We start from the raw sequence: 18841 nt of genomic DNA, 5'->3' as shown, positions 1-18841 counted from the left end.
AGAGCAATGTGTTATATGTATAAAAATAAAAATGGCATTATTCAGTCTTAAAAGAGCTCTGCACAATGGTAAGTCAACTTCTGTCAACCCTGCAGCTTACTTCATAAAGCGTATAGACCTTTTAGATAATGGGAAATAGAAAAATACAGGTAATACATGGTCTACGTGCAACAAAACTATAACAGTGTACAACACTAAGAAAACATGCCCAGCTGCAAGGCCTTATTCTAATAAACTCATTATCGCTACTACGAATCATCATCTTGAATTCTATATTCAAACAAAAAAAAGAACATTACAGCATCCAAGTACACAAGCTGCGTTTGTTTCCACATTTATTAGTATGCTAGTAATTAGTGTTCTCTCAGCAGAGCAAAACAAACACTTCACCCTAAAATGCAGACTACTCATTTTTACAGGCATCCTTAGAACAATTATATTTAGATATAAAGGAAACTAGTGTTTTAATGTGCTATAGTCACAGTAGCTCAAGCAGAGAACTGCCTATTTGCTTCTGGCATTACTGGAGAAGACAGAATGAATACAGACCCCACAACGAATCTGGCAAGCCATAACAGGAAAACTAGTAAGCCTTCTGTGCAAACTGCAAAATTATTTGACCATGTAAGAATTTGGCTGGCTTAGTTAAAGCAACGTGTCCTCACGCGGAGACAGTCTTGCTGTGCAAGAGCACTGCTGAGCTGGAGGAAGGGGAGAGGGAGAATCATCAACCAGGCCTATATATAAAAGCAACTTCCAATGTTGTGCCGCCATTTGTGAAATGGGATTTTTGTCCATCCTCCATTCACCCACATGCCCCCAAAATATGCTCTGAAGAGTGCCCTAAACCTTCTGGAGTGGATTTTGGGAGTACAAGCGATGAAGGCTGCAAGAGGAAATGTAACTTCCATTTCGTTACACTGGCTCTTACCCATAGCAGTGGCGGAGCTTCAAGCTCCGGTGGGGGGTGCAGAGAGCAGGTGGGGGCATGGCGCCCAGCGTGTGGGGGGGTTAGCCACAATGGTACCCCACTGGGATCATGCCGCCGGGGCAATGCGCTCCCCCCCGCACCCCTGTTCCTTCGCCAGTGAGCCATAGCCTTAATTTTATTTTATTTTTAATGTTGTTGTTTTTTCATTTTGCAATATAATAAATAAAAATATAATAAAATAAAAAAGAAATAAGAATCATTACAAATATCTTGACTGTCTTTGCATTGTTCACCTATAAGAGCATACAAGGTATCATGCATGACAAGATAATACATTGTCACACCATACAAATAACATACAAAAACATTCTAATCAAGGAATCAGTCCCCAGTCCACCATGAGACTGTGGAGGAGTCTTTGTCTGCTCTTCCTGTCTCATATAAGATATAAACATTTGCTGTGCCATGTAGAAAGAACAGGGGCTTGCCCTTCTCCTAAGCCATATGTATTTTGCATGCTAGTTTTTTCTGCCACTGCTACTATTTGGTACAATGCTTCACCATAGTCTTAAATCCCGTGGTCTTAAATTTTGTATTTTAATGTTGTGAACTGCCCTGTGACCTCTGGAAAAAGGGGGGCATACAAATTTAATCAATAAAAATATAAAAAATTATCCCCAGCCTTTCTTGCATTTCTTCCCATGTTGATTTTCTCCCTTGTGTGATCCCATTCAGGCCACCCTCAAGGTTGGTGTGCGTGTATATGTGTGTGTGTGTGTGTGTGTAATATATATATATATATATATATATATATATATATATATATATATATCATATCATATATACAGACACACACACACACACACACACACACACACACACACACATACTGAAAGGTGCATCACATGTGTATTGGCTGCGTAACCAAAACAACTAGGTATCACCCATTGTTGAAGCTTTCTGGGCACACCTTGACCAAGTAAGCCAACACATACGCCTTTACAAGACCATATTTTGTCTGGATTCCATGAATGGTTACACAGAACCACACAGCAGAAAAGCCAGTCACGAGAAACATCTTGACAAAGCAACAATGAACAATACATGCACATCCTTCATTGGAACCTCTCTATAGCTCAAAGTGGTGACAGATACATTAGCAGGGAATAGAAATGCACTCATTGACCTTATCCTTGACTTGCACATGTTCAAGTTGCCATTTGCACAGAGTCTGTTCAATGCAGCCTTACAAATGGCCTGTCCCCCTAATATTTTCCAGGTATGAGTCATGCATGTTGATCACAGGAGTGTAAAGGGAACCTTGGATGTATAGAAGTCAGGGGTGGAGGATGGAGGCATGATCCCAACTCCCTGCCCTGCAATTGTTAATGGTTTCTGCACAAGTGCGCATATCTGTACAGAGCCAATGTTGTGCTTTGATAGAACAACAGGTGCTTTCTTAAAGACAATACTGCACAATGTGAAACCCTTGCTTAAAAATGGCTTGTATTTGTTATCAAAGAGAAATCCCATGGCTAATCTTCTGGTTGGCTGGCTTTTGATACTTTTATAAATCCCCTAATGTTTGCAACAGTATATTGTTTAAGGATCATGTGTTTGCTTTTCAAGAGTTGCTTTTTGCTTTGTTGCCTTCACGGCCCGGTCAACGAGTGATGATAGATTTTGAGAGCACAGCATCACAGCTTGAAAATGGGAGCTGACATATTTGAGATTCACAGCACACTTACACAAGCAAACAAGGGGGAAAAAACACACAGCAGGGATAAAAAAAATCCCATGAGAATGAGTAGTAAGATAGGTGCCACTTTTACAAAAACAGGCACACATGCACTTGGGTAGAACTGAAATGTGATCAGATTTTCCTTTTTATTAAATGCAAAAAGAAAAAGAAGTAGTGCAGCAATAACTTGGAAAGCACATTCATGGAAACAAAATCAATTGGTGATGGGAAAGAGGATAAAACATGGAGTCTGAAGCAAACGGACAAAGGGGCACGAGAGAGAGAGAAAGAGAAGATAATAATGTTGTAAATAAAGTTGTTTATCAGATAATGCATATTTTTTTTCAAAGCTGAATGATAACTTTAGGCAAAGGTATGTGTGGCAACTTCAGTTCCACTGATCAAAGTATCACTTCATTCATAAGGAACAAAGCCTGTTGAGACTGCAGCGAAACAGATGTATGCTGCAGTTTATTTCCTACGTTTATATGTTGCCCAAAAGCAATTATCAGAGTGGCTACAACTGTATCACAACACAAGGCGGGCAGTAGAATGTTAAAAGAAGGAGCCAATGAGGTCTGGGTCCCACTTCAGTGTAAATACTGTATCCCAGTAGCTCTACATTTACAAAATGTTCACCCTATATGCCTTTTTTAAAACTACAATTCTGACAGAGCAGTCTTATACCTGTCTACTTAGACTCTCTCTCTCTCACACACACACACACACACACACACACACGATATTGGATGAGTGACGCATATGAACTACACTGCAAAACTGCTTTGTTTTGAGAAGTATTCTTGTGCATGGTATATAAATGGAAACTCAGCTATAAAACCAAGTGTGAATTCAAATATTGTACCTTGGATACATGGAAGATCTATTTAGAATGATTATTTAGAATAGGTGTGGTCTGTGTGGAAGAGGAATATGGCCAATATTTATGTTAAACGATACTTGATAGGTACCCAAAGAATTTTCATGTAACGAAGAAAACTAGAACCTGAAAGATGTCCACTTCATTTACTGATAGAATTATTTTTAATACATTTCCACACACTCTAGCCGCTGAAAACTGTTCACCAACATTAATCAATAATACACCAAAGCAGATCTTTAAAAAAAGCCAAGAATTTAAATGCATGAATTATTTGTGGTGGAACACTTCTTTCAGAGGCTCTCAATCATACCATAAATTTTGCACAAGTTAAACAGAATATGTTATCAAAGTATCAGCATGGCAAAGTTTGCAGCTTACATCTCACCTTTTAAAAATTCAATTCCACATAGATTCTCGATTTTTTTAAAATATATGAGTATCATGAAACAGTCTGTACTTACAGTGTAGCACATGAAACTGTCTTAACGAAAACATGTTTGCTACTTACAGTCAACCCAAACTTTGCAGTTACAAGCATTGATCCGGCAGCATACCTATTTAATGGTTGGAAACACACTACGTAAACACAAGTTTTTCCAAAATAATGTCCTTGCATTCTGCACTGTAGCCCTTACAACAATCTTGCAAAGCAGGTGAGCAGGAGAAACTAAACAGGGAGTCAGGCCTGTTTCACATGGAGTAGCAAACACAGCATTCACTCTCTTAGCATCCATTATGCATGAGATTTGACAAAGGTCACAGCAACATTCCTCAATGGGAAACCTATACTGCTCCTAAACCAGGCTCTGACCAAGGCAAAATATTCCCCAACTACTTTTATTATATATTTATTGCATTAATATCCCACCTTCTTCTCCAAGGAGCTCAAGGTGGTATATATGATTCTCTCTCACACACACCCATTAATCCCCACAACAACCCTGAGGTTGCTTAAGCTGAGGGGCAGTGACTGACCCAAAGCCACCCAGTGAGCTTCAAGGCTGAGTGAGGATTTGAACCCTGGTCTCCCAAGTTTTAGTCTGACACTCTAACCACTACACAAATCCATTGTTTTGCAACCACAGCTAGAGGTAGCAGAAACCAGGTTGCTACCATGAACCTCATCACTTGCTTAGCAGAGAGATATCCAAGATTTTCCAATGAGTGACAAAAGAGAGAATGCTATTCCGTTCATCTGCTCATGGGGAGCAATGCTTTTCCCCCCTTGCTGGCCTATCTAACTGGAGAATAAACCAAACTGGAGAACCATTAAAGATATGCTGGACACCCTGCTTCCTTTTTCAGGCCATCCCAGTTGAGTTCATGTGTCAGACCTACAAAGAGCTCACGACAAGAATTCCACCTAGACCACATACAGCAGTATCTCGTGTTGCATAACCTCCAGGTTACGGAATCTTCAGGTTACGGCCATGGCAAACCCGGAAGTGTATACTTCTGGGTTTTGCTGCTCACGCATGCGCAGAAGCGCTCCCCTTGTTGTGCGCATGTGCAGAAGCACTCTGCACTCTGAACGTGTGCAGAAGTGCTCTATCACGCCGCATGTGTGAGCAGAAGCAGCGCCTCTAGTTACCCCAAAACGAATTAAATCCGTAACCAGAGGTACCACTGTACTGTGTTTATATGGGGTTGGAGCACTTGTAAATGTCTACTCTAAACAGAACGTTACATAAGTGTTTCTGTTCAAAGCAAGCTGTTGCTTTGTCACAAAGCTCTGTGCAGTATGGATATAAGTATCAGCCGTATAAGATCTGAATTACTAGCTGGCATTGCACTTTGATACTTTATTATTTCATTAAAGAAACTTTTTGTCAAACTGAAGCTGGACAAGGGAAAGCAACTTACTGGCGATTTTCATATTGTGATTAAAAAGGGGAAAAAACCTGTACATTCGAGTCACCATCTTATCTAAACTTCCATTCATTGCAGACAACTCAATGACTGTGCATCCCCAAGCGATTAAGCACAATTCTAGTGCTTTATGACCAGATACAAAACTCACTCTGATACACCAATATCATCCAGTGGAATCCATGTGCTTCAGGAGTTCATTGGAAGGTGGAGACCTAACCACGGACAAGATTAGTTTTGTCCAGCCTACAAGTATTGCATTTCAGAAGAGAGGTTGAAATGTGAGCAATTCTCACATCAACTAAAAGGGGGTTTCTCAATCCAGACCCGAAGCCTATTATTTCTTTTCTTCATGGGAGAACTCACGAAAATGTCCCTTTACGGAAACCCTAAAATCAGAAAGACTTGAACATGACACACATGAGAAACAAATATGACAAGAGTAGAATTTTACTTATTCTCATCACAGGAATGACTTGCAGGCATTCTTCAAACAGGACGAAAGACAAAAATTATTCCGAAGCAATCCTTAGAGAAGCAAGTGCTTTCTCAAAAGGAATGGCCTCGTTCATATTCAATGACACAACTAGACCGGTTTTAGATTTTATGCTGGAGCTCCCAGAAACAGACAAGAAAAACCAATCACTTATAGAATCATGGAATGGTAGAGTTGGAAGGGACCCAATGGGCCATCTAGTCCAACATCTTGCAATGCAGGAATCTCAATGAAAGCATCCATTTCTGTAGGGGAGGGGAGGGGACCTCACACCTAAACAGGGTCATGTTTCCACAACAACATAGGAATCTGTTGAAAGGAAAAGCCATAACAAAAAAGCTCAGTTCCATACCCTCCAACATTTCTCCAATGAAAATAGGGATATCCTAAGGAAATTAGGACATTCTGGGATCAAATCAGAAACCATGACAGCTTCTCTAAATTAGGGATGTCCCTAGAAAATAGGGAAAATTGGAAGGTCTGTAGTTCCCAGGATCGAGAGAGTTCTGTAATCTCTGAGATAGCCCAAGACAAAAGCTAACCTCAGTAGTTGCTAGGATCCTTCAACTATTATTTCATCTCTCCCCCCCAGCATCATCACTGGGTCCCTCCAGCCTTTGCTGGAAGGTACAAACAATTCAAGCACTCACTGTACACACATTAGTCTTAATGCGCAGCACTTTACATTTGCTTACATTGAACCTCATTTGCCATTCCCCTGTCTGAAGAGGTGTGGAGGTTTGAGGGAGAGAGGGAGAGCTCTTTGGTCACCAGAATGATTTGGCTCTCTCATTGCTTGCCCTTGACTCAGATAATTTATGTAATTGCATTGAGCCTAAAACAAATCTCTTAGGAACCCAACTGCTTTCTTTCCCCCTGCTGTGAGGAATCTGAGTTTATTCCTGCTCTGCTTCTTGTTCTTTAATCAGTTTCTGATGCATCAAGATAACCTGGCCTCTTATCCCACAACAACAAATTTTTCTGAGAAAATAAATTAGTATGGATGAGTAAATTTCACCAGGGGGGAGTCGCATGTTGAACACACCTTTGAAATCACGACAGCTACTATGTTCCCTGACACCAACCTGTATCTCATGTGCCTGGTTGTCACATGGACCATAATATGTGCATAGAGCTCCTCCACACAAGGTTTAATCTACGTCCATATTCCTCATTCCATGGAGGAGCCCTATATAGGTACACCTATGCACACAGGTGGAAAGAACCCCTTCATCACATAGCCACCAAACACCTGTAGGCATGGGCAGCACAAACCGCTGGTGTAGAATAGGGGGAACACAGCAAGACAATTCAACCCCCTCCTATGCATTTTCATCACATGAGGGGTGTCATGTGAATCCCCCTTCATCTTTCAGCAAATGTCACTGTTCCTTTTGCATCCTGAATTTATTGATGACACATAGCTCCAAATCCCCTCATGCCTGCTACCAACCGCTTCATATACAATAGTTAAATTGCATGGGTAACAAGATTTATTCCTGGAGTATAACTCCCTGTAGGGCAAATAAAACTCATCCAAATATTCTTTCGAGCAGCCCATGGAGTGAAGCCACAGCAAAGCACTTCCAAATCCTGTAAGCCGTCCAGGAAGATACCATGGTCAATGATATCAAAAGCTCCTGAAAAGGCAAGGAGAATCAAGAGGGTTGTGCATCCCACAACTTCTCAGCTGACAAAGATCATTGATCATGGCAATCAAGGTAGCTTCAATCTCTAGGCCTAACCAGCAAGGCCAGTGGTCAAGGTTGATGGGAGTTATAGTCCATCAAGACAGATTCTCCATCCCTTGTTTAAATGTATACATTTTCATAAGTCTCACAGGACAGGTTTAATATGAATCAAAATGTGGGGTAGTAACAAATTAAGACGAATCAAATGAAGTGGGTACTCGAGAAACAATGGCTGTTTAAGAGCAATAGTATTCATTATTCTATCATTTAACTTTAAATAGTCCTTTCAAGTGGTCCTAACTTATAAAATAGATTAATACTGAGAGGATTTTTAAATCAAGGCCATTTCTGTATTCCAGTAGCCAAATACTGTTAATATTATAGGAACTTTAAAGTGACATTTTATTTTATTTAAAACATTTCACATCCCACTTCTCACCCATAAGACTCACAGAGTGGCTAAAACAAATTGAAAAGCATAACACAGCAAAAATGAACTGAGCACTCAGGTATGACAATTTGCCAGTCTTAACCAGACTTTTAAAAAATCACCGAGGTGAATCAACTGGTCTAGTCAATAGTTGAAGTGGATCCCACTGCTCTGTATACTAATTGTGGCAGATCCCACCTCCGTATAATTCTATATACTCTTTAACCATCACAAGTTGTCTTATGGTTTTTGTGCGAGGTAAAACTTTCATACTTGGAGACTCAGGCAGAAGTTGAGCAAATAAGAAAGTTTTATTTAACAGAACGAAGTTGATAAAACAAAGGTTGTGTCAGGAGATAGAATTCTTTCAGTTAACAGTTAACTTACCTATAATAATAAAAATTCCTTCCAGTAGAACCTTAGAGACCAACTAAGTTTGTTATTGGCATGAGCTTTCATGTGCATGCACACTTTTTCAGATACACTGAAACAGAAGTCACTAGACCCTTATATATAGTGAGAGGGTGGGGAGGGGTATTACTCAGAAGGGTGGTGGGAATGGGTGATTGGCTGATAGGTGTGGTAAACCTGTTGAAAACTGTTAACAACTGCAATTGGTCTTACAGGAAAAAGCAAGAGGTGAGATGGCTAAAAATAGCTTTATCATGTATAATGAGATAAGAATCCAATGTCTCTATTCAGACCAGGTATTTCCATGGTTTTAAGTTTGGTAATAAGTTGCAATTATGGTCTGGAGGAGACTCTTGAGAGTCCCATGGACTGCAAGAAGATCAAACCTATCCATTCTTAAGGAAATCAGCCCTGAGTGCTCACTGGAAGGACAGATCGTGAAGCTGAGGCTCCAATACTTTGGCCACCTCATGAGAAGAGAAGACTCCCTGGAAAAGACCCTGATGTTGGGAAAGATGGAGGGCACAAGGAGAAGGGGACAACAGAGGATGAGATGGTTGGATAGTGTTCTCGAAGCTACCAGCATGAGTTTGACCAAACTGTGAGAGGCAGTGGAAGACAGAAGTGCCTGGCATGCTCTGGTCCATGGGGTCACGAAGAGTTGGACACAACTAAACGACTAAACAACAACAATAAGTTGCAATTCAGCAACTTCTCTTCTGAAGCAACATCTCTTTCCAGTCTCTTTCTCTTTCTCTTTTTTATTTTGTATCGACTACGGCAGACCAACATACCTACCTGCCTGTAACTAGAACTTATTTATAGTTATATTAAATCTAGTGGATGTTACAAGCTTCTAAACCACCAGGGAATGGAAGAGGTGTTTGTGGAGGGTTTACTGTCACAGTTGCCAAGATTACTGGACCAGCCTGAGATGGAGCTGCTCATGGCACTCTTCCCAACAAGTCAAGGTCCACCTTGGGCAGTAAGCCTTTGGGCTAGCCCTGCAGATATAAGATAACCAAATTCACAACACTGTGGGGAGTGGAGAAGAAAGAGTTGCTCAGGAAATTTATCTGTGAAGGTTTGAGTTTGCCTGGTCCTTTTGTTGCTTACTTTTAGATGGTGACAAAGACTGTTATATTTCAGTGAACTTTTGTAAATCCTCCTCCTCAGCTTGGTTTATGTTGCTTTCCCTTGTCTATTTTTAAAAGGATGCTGTTGGTTCCACTGAGTTTTTGTTTTGTTTTCATTGTTTATCTTTCATTGTAAATATTTGTTAGAAACACAGAAGGCAAGTGCTGAAAATAAATTAATGTGTAAAAAAATTAGTTACACCTTTCAGTAAAATGGGCAATGTTTAATCCGCTTGGGGAAAAGGTGGAGGAATGATAATACTGGCATTTGAGACTGTTCAGTTCAAAGGTAGTTCCAATAAAGTCAATGTTCTTCATTTCAGAGCTTCAGCTATGGGAGTGTCATTCAACACATGAACACATAAAGGTTAAGGAAAGTGTAGCAGCACATTGTTTACACAGGTTTCAGCATTTCTGACATACAGAAAATGCTCAATTCATTAATGCCTTGAGCAGCCAAACAGATCAATATTTCCCCACATCTAGCACTGCTTACTTATCAGGATGAGCAGAGTTACGTTTTCATTTTCATCTTTGTAAATGGATCATAAAGTTTTATCAGTGGTGTAATAACCACTCTGTAAGCCTATCACTTTGATTCTTAATGTTACACTTGTCTAAACTGATAAAATACTACAAATGTGTTTTCTCCCCCAGAATGCCAGGGAATTGCGATAAGACACCTTTAATTTCTTCATTTCTTAGAGCTGGAATCACATTGAAAGAGTATCAAGGAGATATAGCAGCATATCAAACCTCTTAGTCAGGGGAGAATACAGTAATAGTCTGCCTTTCACAGTATGGCGTGGAGCTGGTAAGGGCATTTGTATAGCTTTTCTTAAAAAAAAAAAAAACTTGATAGCATAATGTATTTTTTTTTAAATGCTACCTCCAAGATAGAAAAATATCTGATGCTTTTCAAAAAGGCAAAAAAAAAGTAATGGCAGCAGCATTCAGCTAAATAAATAAATAAACAAACAAACAAACTAATGGCTCTATACCCATCTCCAAATCCAGCTCTAACTAATTAACAGTGTAAATGATATCACAGATAATATCTCAGGAGAGTGAGCTAAGATGCTTCGCATTTCACAGCAAATAATGTGGAGCTTAGGGAAATCCTTTCCTTTGGTTTTCCTCACTTCACCCTTTGAAAGTACCATTTGATCACAATGTAATGAGTTCATATGATCAAATGCACGTGTTTGCTCCAATAACAGACTGGCCCTACATGAAAAGGAGTTAAGATCTCAGCAATGTTTTCTCAGCCAAGGTTTAAAATCAAGTTCAGCTTATCTCCAAAGCCAAGTCTCTTCTTCTGTCTCTGAGACAATTCCACCATAGATAATCCCAACCCATTTTGCAGTACAGTTCAGTATTTCTCCTCAAATCTCACCAAAGTAACAGCTTTCTTTCTACTTAAAGCCTTGCAAACATTGTTCTGTTCAAATTAACCCATTACTACCATAACAGCCCTGAGTGCTCACTGGAAGGACAGATCGTGAAGCTGAGGCTCCAATACTTTGGCCACCTCATGAGAAGAGAAGACTCCCTGGAAAAGACCCTGATGTTGGGAAAGATGGAGGGCACAAGGAGAAGGGGACGACAGAGGACGAGATGGTTGGACAGTGTTCTCGAAGCTACCAGCATGAGTTTGACCAAACTGCGGGAGGCAGTGGAAGACAGGAGTGCCTGGCTTGCTTTGGTCCATGGGGTCACGAAGAGTCGGACATGACTAAACGACTAAACAACAACAGCCATAACCCTCAAAGGGTTCATTAACAATATTTTCAAATCAAGGCACACCTAACAGGGTCTATCCTATCCCAGATCCAAGACAGCCACTGTTCAGTTGCTTGTACCACTTTAGTTCCACAAAATGGTGGCAACAAGCCAACCATGCAAGAAACAATTTAATAATCTGAATACACAAAGTCACTCAGAAGGTTCACGTCACACATTGTCTTCCTCGCCAGTCCTTGAAATATGTGTTCCAGTCACTCCTGAGGACATTCTCTCACAATGACAAAAAGCCTTGGAGACAAGGCACCCTGAGTGAGAATAAAATTTGGCACCCCCAAATGGATCTTCCAGTTATGGATCAACTCCACAGCTTGATGCCCTCTGCAGGGGAACTGCTCACACCACCTAAAATCTGGTAATGTCAGAATGAACACAGAGGAGAGGCACCTTCCAGTCAGTTCTGAGCAGCACAAAAGATAGATCGGTGCTAATCAGTGTGGGCCATTTGAGGAGGACCTATTAAGGGACCTGTGCTTACCTCAATTGAACTTTTAATCTAACATTTCAACAGGGCCATCTATCTTATCAAACACCACTGGCCAAAGGTTTGCAGCACACCTAATTTTGTTACCTTTAAACAAAAGAATACAATCTGCCTGAGGCACAAAGAAAGATGGCTAACTTCACTTCCAAGACTGGTGGAAGTCTTAAATTTTGGCTCAATTTCAGTAGGGGGGGGGATCATCATTTGAAGTACTTCTTGGAAACTAAAACATTCTTAAGCAAAGGTATCATAGGTTTTACAACAGACAAATATTTGCAAGGCTAATACTATAACAGAAAAGTGCCACAATTGGTTAAAAGCAATACTTTAATTGTAATCTCCCAACACAATATTTTTCAAGAAATGAGAGAAACTCATGAATACGAGAGAATGTGCACACTACCCAAGTACAAAGTACAGCACAGAATCGGTGCTTCTAAGAATATTTAAGAATAAATACAAATTAATATTCTGTCAGGAACTATTTTGCAAGGATCTTTATTAACACAGCACATGAAGTAACTTCTCGGTTTAGTTTAGAAGGAACCCACTCCAATATATTAGCATTTAGAATTCTTAGCCATATATGCAATTCAACATAATGGGGGGGGGGTGTTTAAGGCTCAGCAAAGAGGAACACACACAAAACTCTGCATTTCCCTTTCCTTCCCCAGAAGCAAACTCTTTTCTTTCTTTTGCTGAATCAGGCTTCTCTTGCCTTGCCAACTAAGCTGGCTGAATCAGTTCAGGAGATGACAAACTGATCATTCCATACTGAAACGATCCATCAGCCACTTCAACTTTTAGCAGAGACAGCAACTTGATGCAGCTACATACAGTACAAAACGGGAGGGAGGACTGATTTATTCTCAGGTTTGGACTACAAATCAGTAGATCAATTGAAGCGAACATTTATCATAAATGATGATGAGCTTTTACATTCTCCTTCTCCTGTATACACTCCAAGGATGTGTAAATGCAGGAGTTAAATGGGGCCAGTTAGATACGACATGTCCTAATCCCATTAGAGGCTCAAAGTACTTTTCCTCCTTTTTATAAACACTGTATTAAGAGCTAGGAAAAACAATTGACCATGACTAATTTATTAAACAAGTTTTACTTCCTTCTTTTAGGTTGTGAGTTGTATAATTATTTTTCACTACTCACTGATGAAAATTGTTTCCTCATTACATTTTCTCTCTTTTTTTCATAGGAGCTGTTTAGCATCTGCGATATCCAAGAATTCAACTGTGCTAACTTGGCTACTTGAAGTCAAACAGAAACACTACAGATGGACACATGAATACTATTCTAAATAATCCGTATCAAAGGTAGGAAAGCTAAAGCACTTCAGATGTTGTTGGACCCCAACTCGCATCAACCCCAGGCAGCATGTCCAATGGGTCAGGCATCTGGAGGGCCACACGTCCCCCATCTGTGATTTATGCCAATAAGTTTTAATGAGATAGTACACCTTTTCTAGAACTGCTTTCTAAAACTTTTCTAGAATGTTTGCATTTTCAGTACAACAGGATAATAGCAAGCAAGCCAGCAGGCATTCATTGTGGGGGAGTCTTTTAAGTAATTATTGCTTCTGTGCAATTGCTTTTTCCTTAAACTTGACCCTTACAGAGTCCGAATGGGAAAACCTTTAATAAATTTACTAGGATTAAAAGCATAATTGATGGAGCAATATCTTTTTAAAGCATATTGGAATGCATCTGCACCCATCAATACTTTTAACTTACAAAATAATAGTCTCTTCAAGGGCATAGCTTTATCATGCTACAGTAATGTGATCTTAGTACACATTCTCTCCCCACACCCCTTCCACAAACATTACAGAATGACCAGACTGAGCCTGGAAACTCAACTCTGAAGAGTTGCTTTTTTGCCGGATCTTATGGTTAGCATCTAACTGTAAAGATAGTAAGCTACACATAAATCTTGTTAGGAATGCCCATGTATCAACAAAACTCTTTAGGAAGTGGGTATGAGATTTAAAAAGATAAAGGGGGGGGGAGACATCGTTGTGTAGCTGTCGGCAAACGACTCAAATTCAATGATTTAAGGAATTGTGCTCTCAGATGACAGCCACACTTAGCAGCATAGGTCAACAGTTACTATGAAGAAGAAATTGTGATTGCAGACACCTCAAACTTTACCTTACCCCTTAAAGCAGGCAGCAGGGATCTCTCTTTCTTGTCATCACATTTGTTACATTCACTGAAGTATAAAAGCAGAAAGACATCCACAAGCACCCACATCAGAGAAGTGGCAAGAACCACCTTGCAGTAGACAAATCTCCTCATTCTTTGTTCAGTTATTAGTAGTAAAGATGGGTACTGCTTTGATGGTGTATCCAAGCCAAAGATGCCAGCATGAACGCAATGTTGAGAACATCCCACTGAAAATTAAGAGAAAGGGGGATTCAAATTAAATAGCGAGTAAACAATAAATGATCACATTCAATTTTTTTTTGCTTTTTTATTGTTTGCCTTTTGAATAAATTATTGATTTCTGTTGCTTTCCATAAAATGTAAGAAAATGAGATCACATAACAGACCTAAATGTTTTCAGAAAGAAACTTTCAAACAACATACAGAGCAGGTGTTTTATCAGTGATTGCTTTGAAGCTTTCAGTTTTCAGGCTATGCGTATTTTTTTTTACTACAATTACATTCATTAGTCATTTTCTACAAAGAAACGTGTCTGCAAGTGATTTACAAATCAATAAAATATGAACAACAAAAACATGCTAGAAATCAGATACAAAAATAAAACAAGATCCAATAAACAGAATTCCTTAAGCGCTCAACCAACTTTACTCTAAGAAGGAGAACTCCTTTCCACCCTACTAAGCAATGAACATGACAAAAGCAGCAATAACAAATCTTTATAAATCTATGCTGGTTCAGAAGAGGAGCTCCTCATAGGTATCAAACAAGCATAACTGTACAATCTAAATGAGATCTCTCAAGTAGAAGTACTTGTCACAGTGACACCTGGCCATGTAACCAAGATGGCTAGATTTTAGAGCATTTTCACCAGATTTGATAAGAAGTGCCAATCTAGGTGCATCTCTTTCCCACATACACATTTGTATTTATTTCTTATTTTTTGCTGATTATGTGAAAATGGGGAGGTAAGATGCAACTCCCTTAAATGGCATTTGCCATACTTGATAAGATTTACACACAAAAATATCATCTCCAGTATTGCTGATCAGCCCATAACTGGATCTAACCAACACCAAGCATACACTAACATCTTTTGAAAACCATTCTTCTTTTGAAAACATACAACTGCATCGATCTGTTCAAATAATTGATTTCAGGATAATTATACTGATAAAAGTTGTAAGCAATTTCTGAAATGTAATGGTTTTGAAAATGTATAGATGTTTGTGGTTATTTGTATGAATTTTATTTGACACATTCTTTTCTGTTTTTTTCCCCATTGTACATTGCCCTGGGCTCCTTCTGAAGGAATGAGAATTAAAATATAATAAGCAAAATAACGACTAAACATTTAAGGCCAGGCAAGTAACAATCTGACAACTAAGCCAACAACTATCATTTTATTTAGCGGTTGCTTTGTTTCTATCTGGGGTAAGCTCAATGGTGGACTTTTGAACACGTGCCTCTCTCCCTCAATGTTCTCTACAGAGAATTTGAAGTGACTGGAGTGGGAGATAAATTCTGCACAAATTTCGAGACAGCATGCTCCTGAGCCGGTTAGATGAGGTCTCTCTCACAGCCATAAAGAAATCCTGTCCCCCAAACAAACATAGCTCAGTCGCATCCTGTTCCCTGCAGTGAGAAGTACATAAGAAGGAGCTTGCAGTTTCAATACCCATGCCTGATCTCACCCCAGGCACCCAAGAAACAACTGAAAAAACCTCAAGGGGTAAAGAATACAGCAAAGGGCTCAGGGCTCATAATGCTTTTGGCTGAAGCAGTAGATTTTGTAGTGCTGGAAATTCATCTCTTTCTGAATATTCCTTAACATCTCGAGAATTTCACTAAGGTTTTAAGAGTTCTCAGTGTAATAGTCTTACCATAAGAGTATTATACTGAGACACATATATTCTTGAAAAAGACTGAGCAGGAAGAAGGAATGCCTGACCAGACTACTAGGTGCCTGAGAAATTTCAGAACAGCATGCAGTTTGTTAGGTTCACGACTCTTTAATTTCCTCCTCACTATATTATTAGATGCCCAGGGCCAGCATCCCAAGATACATTGGCTGCTATCCCAAAAACTTCAATATATCCAGTCTTTGGCCTGAAACAATCCCCTCCCCAATGCTTTTAAAATACATTCTAATTGAATTGTAATGCAGAATGTTATGATTTGGACAGGTAGGGGGTTGCAAATTCACCAGCTCACTGCCAGACACAAGAGATTCTGAACATATTTTAAAGGATTGGTGTTTTTATTATGGTTTTAGATATGTTGTAAGCCACCCAGACTGACTGGGGAAACCCAGTCAGATGGGTGGGGTATTAATAAAATTTATTTATTATTACTATTACTATTGTGATTATTAGTCAGGCTATTCTAACCATCACATAGGAAAAGCGAACACACACACAAACTACCTGAAGTGGTGCTTTTATGGATCTCATTATTGAAGAGCTATAAAAACATTACTAGTTAAAAGGAGTTGTTAACAAGGTAAAAAGCTGAAATGGGCATTATAAAGAAGAAATAAGTAATATCTGTAAAAATGGCTCTTCCTTTTAAGAGAAATCAATTTGCAGGAAGTATGGCCAACTATAAAGATCATGTACATCATGAATCCTGAACCAAGGACAAGGAGAATTACAGAAATAAATTACTTCTCACTGTACTGCCATTAAAGAGGATTATAATTGTTCTGTATTCATGATTTAGTAATATTTTAATAGAGAAAATGTACCTCCTGGGTTAAAGCAGAGTATAATCCTCCTAAGTTAGTTTTTTCCAGCCTCACAACTATTCAGCTTCACAGAAGCCCTTCAGCTGTAACACAGGACCATCATACATGGGAATTCATGACTAGGTCATGGTTATCCAATACATCTAGCTACTTTTCATGGGCTACAGGCAAGCTTCCCACTGGCTTTGTATTCATGGGTATTCTCAAAAGACTCTGAAAAAACAACATCAGTTCCTCAGCTATCTTCCTCTTGGCTCATAATGTTGGCGTATTATTTTTTTTTAGGTTTTTTAAGTTCAGCTTTCATTTTCACAATCATCAAAAGCAACTGTATTTATGCCGTGGCGAGGAGAAGACAGCCACCATCCCAAAAAGAAAGTCCTCCAAAATGAAACTACCTGTATCACAATGATGTAAACTCATTCTGTCTTCGAGGAGGAAATGTGACTGCCAGCCACCAAAATGACTGCCACTCTTGGCCAAAAGAACACTGTAGGAGACTTTGGGGTAATGGTTTTGTGAACCCTCCCCCCTTCAACCCCAGCTGCTACCCTAGAACTAGCCCCACACAATTCCAGTTAGATCTGGCTCAAAGTCACATGACCCGAGGAAGAACTATATAAAAGGACTTCAAAGTTTCAGTTTGTTTTGATAGTAGTCATATCTAGGAGTTGAATTTGTCTTGGTTCAACAAACCATAGTTAACATTGGATGAATCATAGCTTTTCTGTGTTTTGACCAACCATGTTTAATCTAAAACTGAAGTAAAAGCTTCTGAATGCCTCCTCACAGCCACACCAGGTGGTGCTAGGAGAAGGAGCATGCAAGCTCAAAGCTCACCACGCTGTTGCAACATTCAACTCTGGTTTAGCACTACCTCTGATTGAGGCCCTGACTGTGTGTTCTCATCCCCATGCTGGATGCACACCAATATACAAACATGTAAGAATACCTTCTGCAAACATTCCTACTAGGCATGTTCTACTGCAATAGGTTTTTGAGAATGAATCCATTTTCTGCTCCTTACTATGGAAACCAAATACCAAAACTGATTTCTTACCGTTCACAATATATTATCTATCTAACACTGAGTTAGGAATGGACAGTGTTGAACAATGTCAGGATGCTCCATTTTTTAATAGTAATTATCCATTTCTCCCCCTATCCCAACATCTTAGGTGCCTTTCCTGACCTGATTATTTTTGCAAAACTTATGTAGCACATATGCCTGTGAAGTACTATTGAATTCAATTCAACAATGTTATCACCTTCCTCTGTATGCATTTAAGTTTCCCCAGCTGAATCCATCAACAGCTTGACTGTGAGCCACTGCATTTGACAGCAGTTGCTTGGCAACAAAATTAGTAGTCCTCTCTATAGTACCTGCAGTGCCAAGCATTCTCAGATTTTTTTTGGTAGAATTCTGTGGCACTTCTAATACATATGGTATAATAACTTCATTTCACTGAGAATATAACATATTCGATATGAAACAGTCGGAAATGGAGTTGCCCGAGTAAGTGTGCAAAGGACTGAAAAACTTTTTAAAAAGCTAATAGGAACTAGTGGAAATTAGAAGCTAAGAAACTGAGGCTGCAAACCTATGCACATTTACTTGGGAACATGTTCCATTTAACCAGGAAATCCCCAGATATTACCTCTGGCACAATATCACTTACAGGCCTTGGGCAAGACAATATTCCATCCCGCCTTCTCTCTCATACACCCACACCAAACAAATGTGCAACATGAAGATAATGGTACTAACCTACCTGGTAGAGTTGTTCTTAGGGCTACTGAGAAATGTATGTTAACTATGGAAAGGCTATGCATAATAATGTGTTTGATCCAAAAGCTGCAATTCCATACCTGTTGGAAGGTTACATGACAGCAGCCTTTGACAAACCTTGGTCCCCAGATATTGTAGGACTACAGCCCCCATCATCCCCAGCCAGGGTGGCCAACAATTAGGGCTGTAGTACAATATCTGGAAACTGCAGATTTAGAAAAACTGTACTAGAGCACTGTGAGAGAAAAGTAAAA

At 39.5% G+C, this 18841-nt stretch overlaps 1 protein-coding gene across 2 annotated transcripts in view; it reads right to left on the bottom strand.

The window, feature by feature from the left end:
* The window catches only part of GALNT13 (polypeptide N-acetylgalactosaminyltransferase 13), a 157969-nt gene that overhangs the window by 126868 nt on the left and 12260 nt on the right, over positions 1-18841 (bottom strand). For both annotated transcript variants that reach the window (XM_081872160.1, XM_081872161.1), the window contains exon 2: positions 14046-14282. In XM_081872160.1, the coding sequence (XP_081728286.1) occupies positions 14046-14187 (142 nt within the window). In that variant the 5' untranslated portion in view covers positions 14188-14282. The remainder of the gene's footprint in view (positions 1-14045; positions 14283-18841) is intronic.

The sequence above is a fragment of the Podarcis erhardii genome (genome assembly GCF_964252035.2).
Source record: "Podarcis erhardii genome assembly, chromosome: 1".
NCBI classification, from domain to species: domain Eukaryota; kingdom Metazoa; phylum Chordata; class Lepidosauria; order Squamata; family Lacertidae; genus Podarcis; species Podarcis erhardii.
The sequence above is the reverse complement of the archived record's forward strand: the minus strand, read 5'-3'. Positions and strand labels throughout refer to the sequence as shown.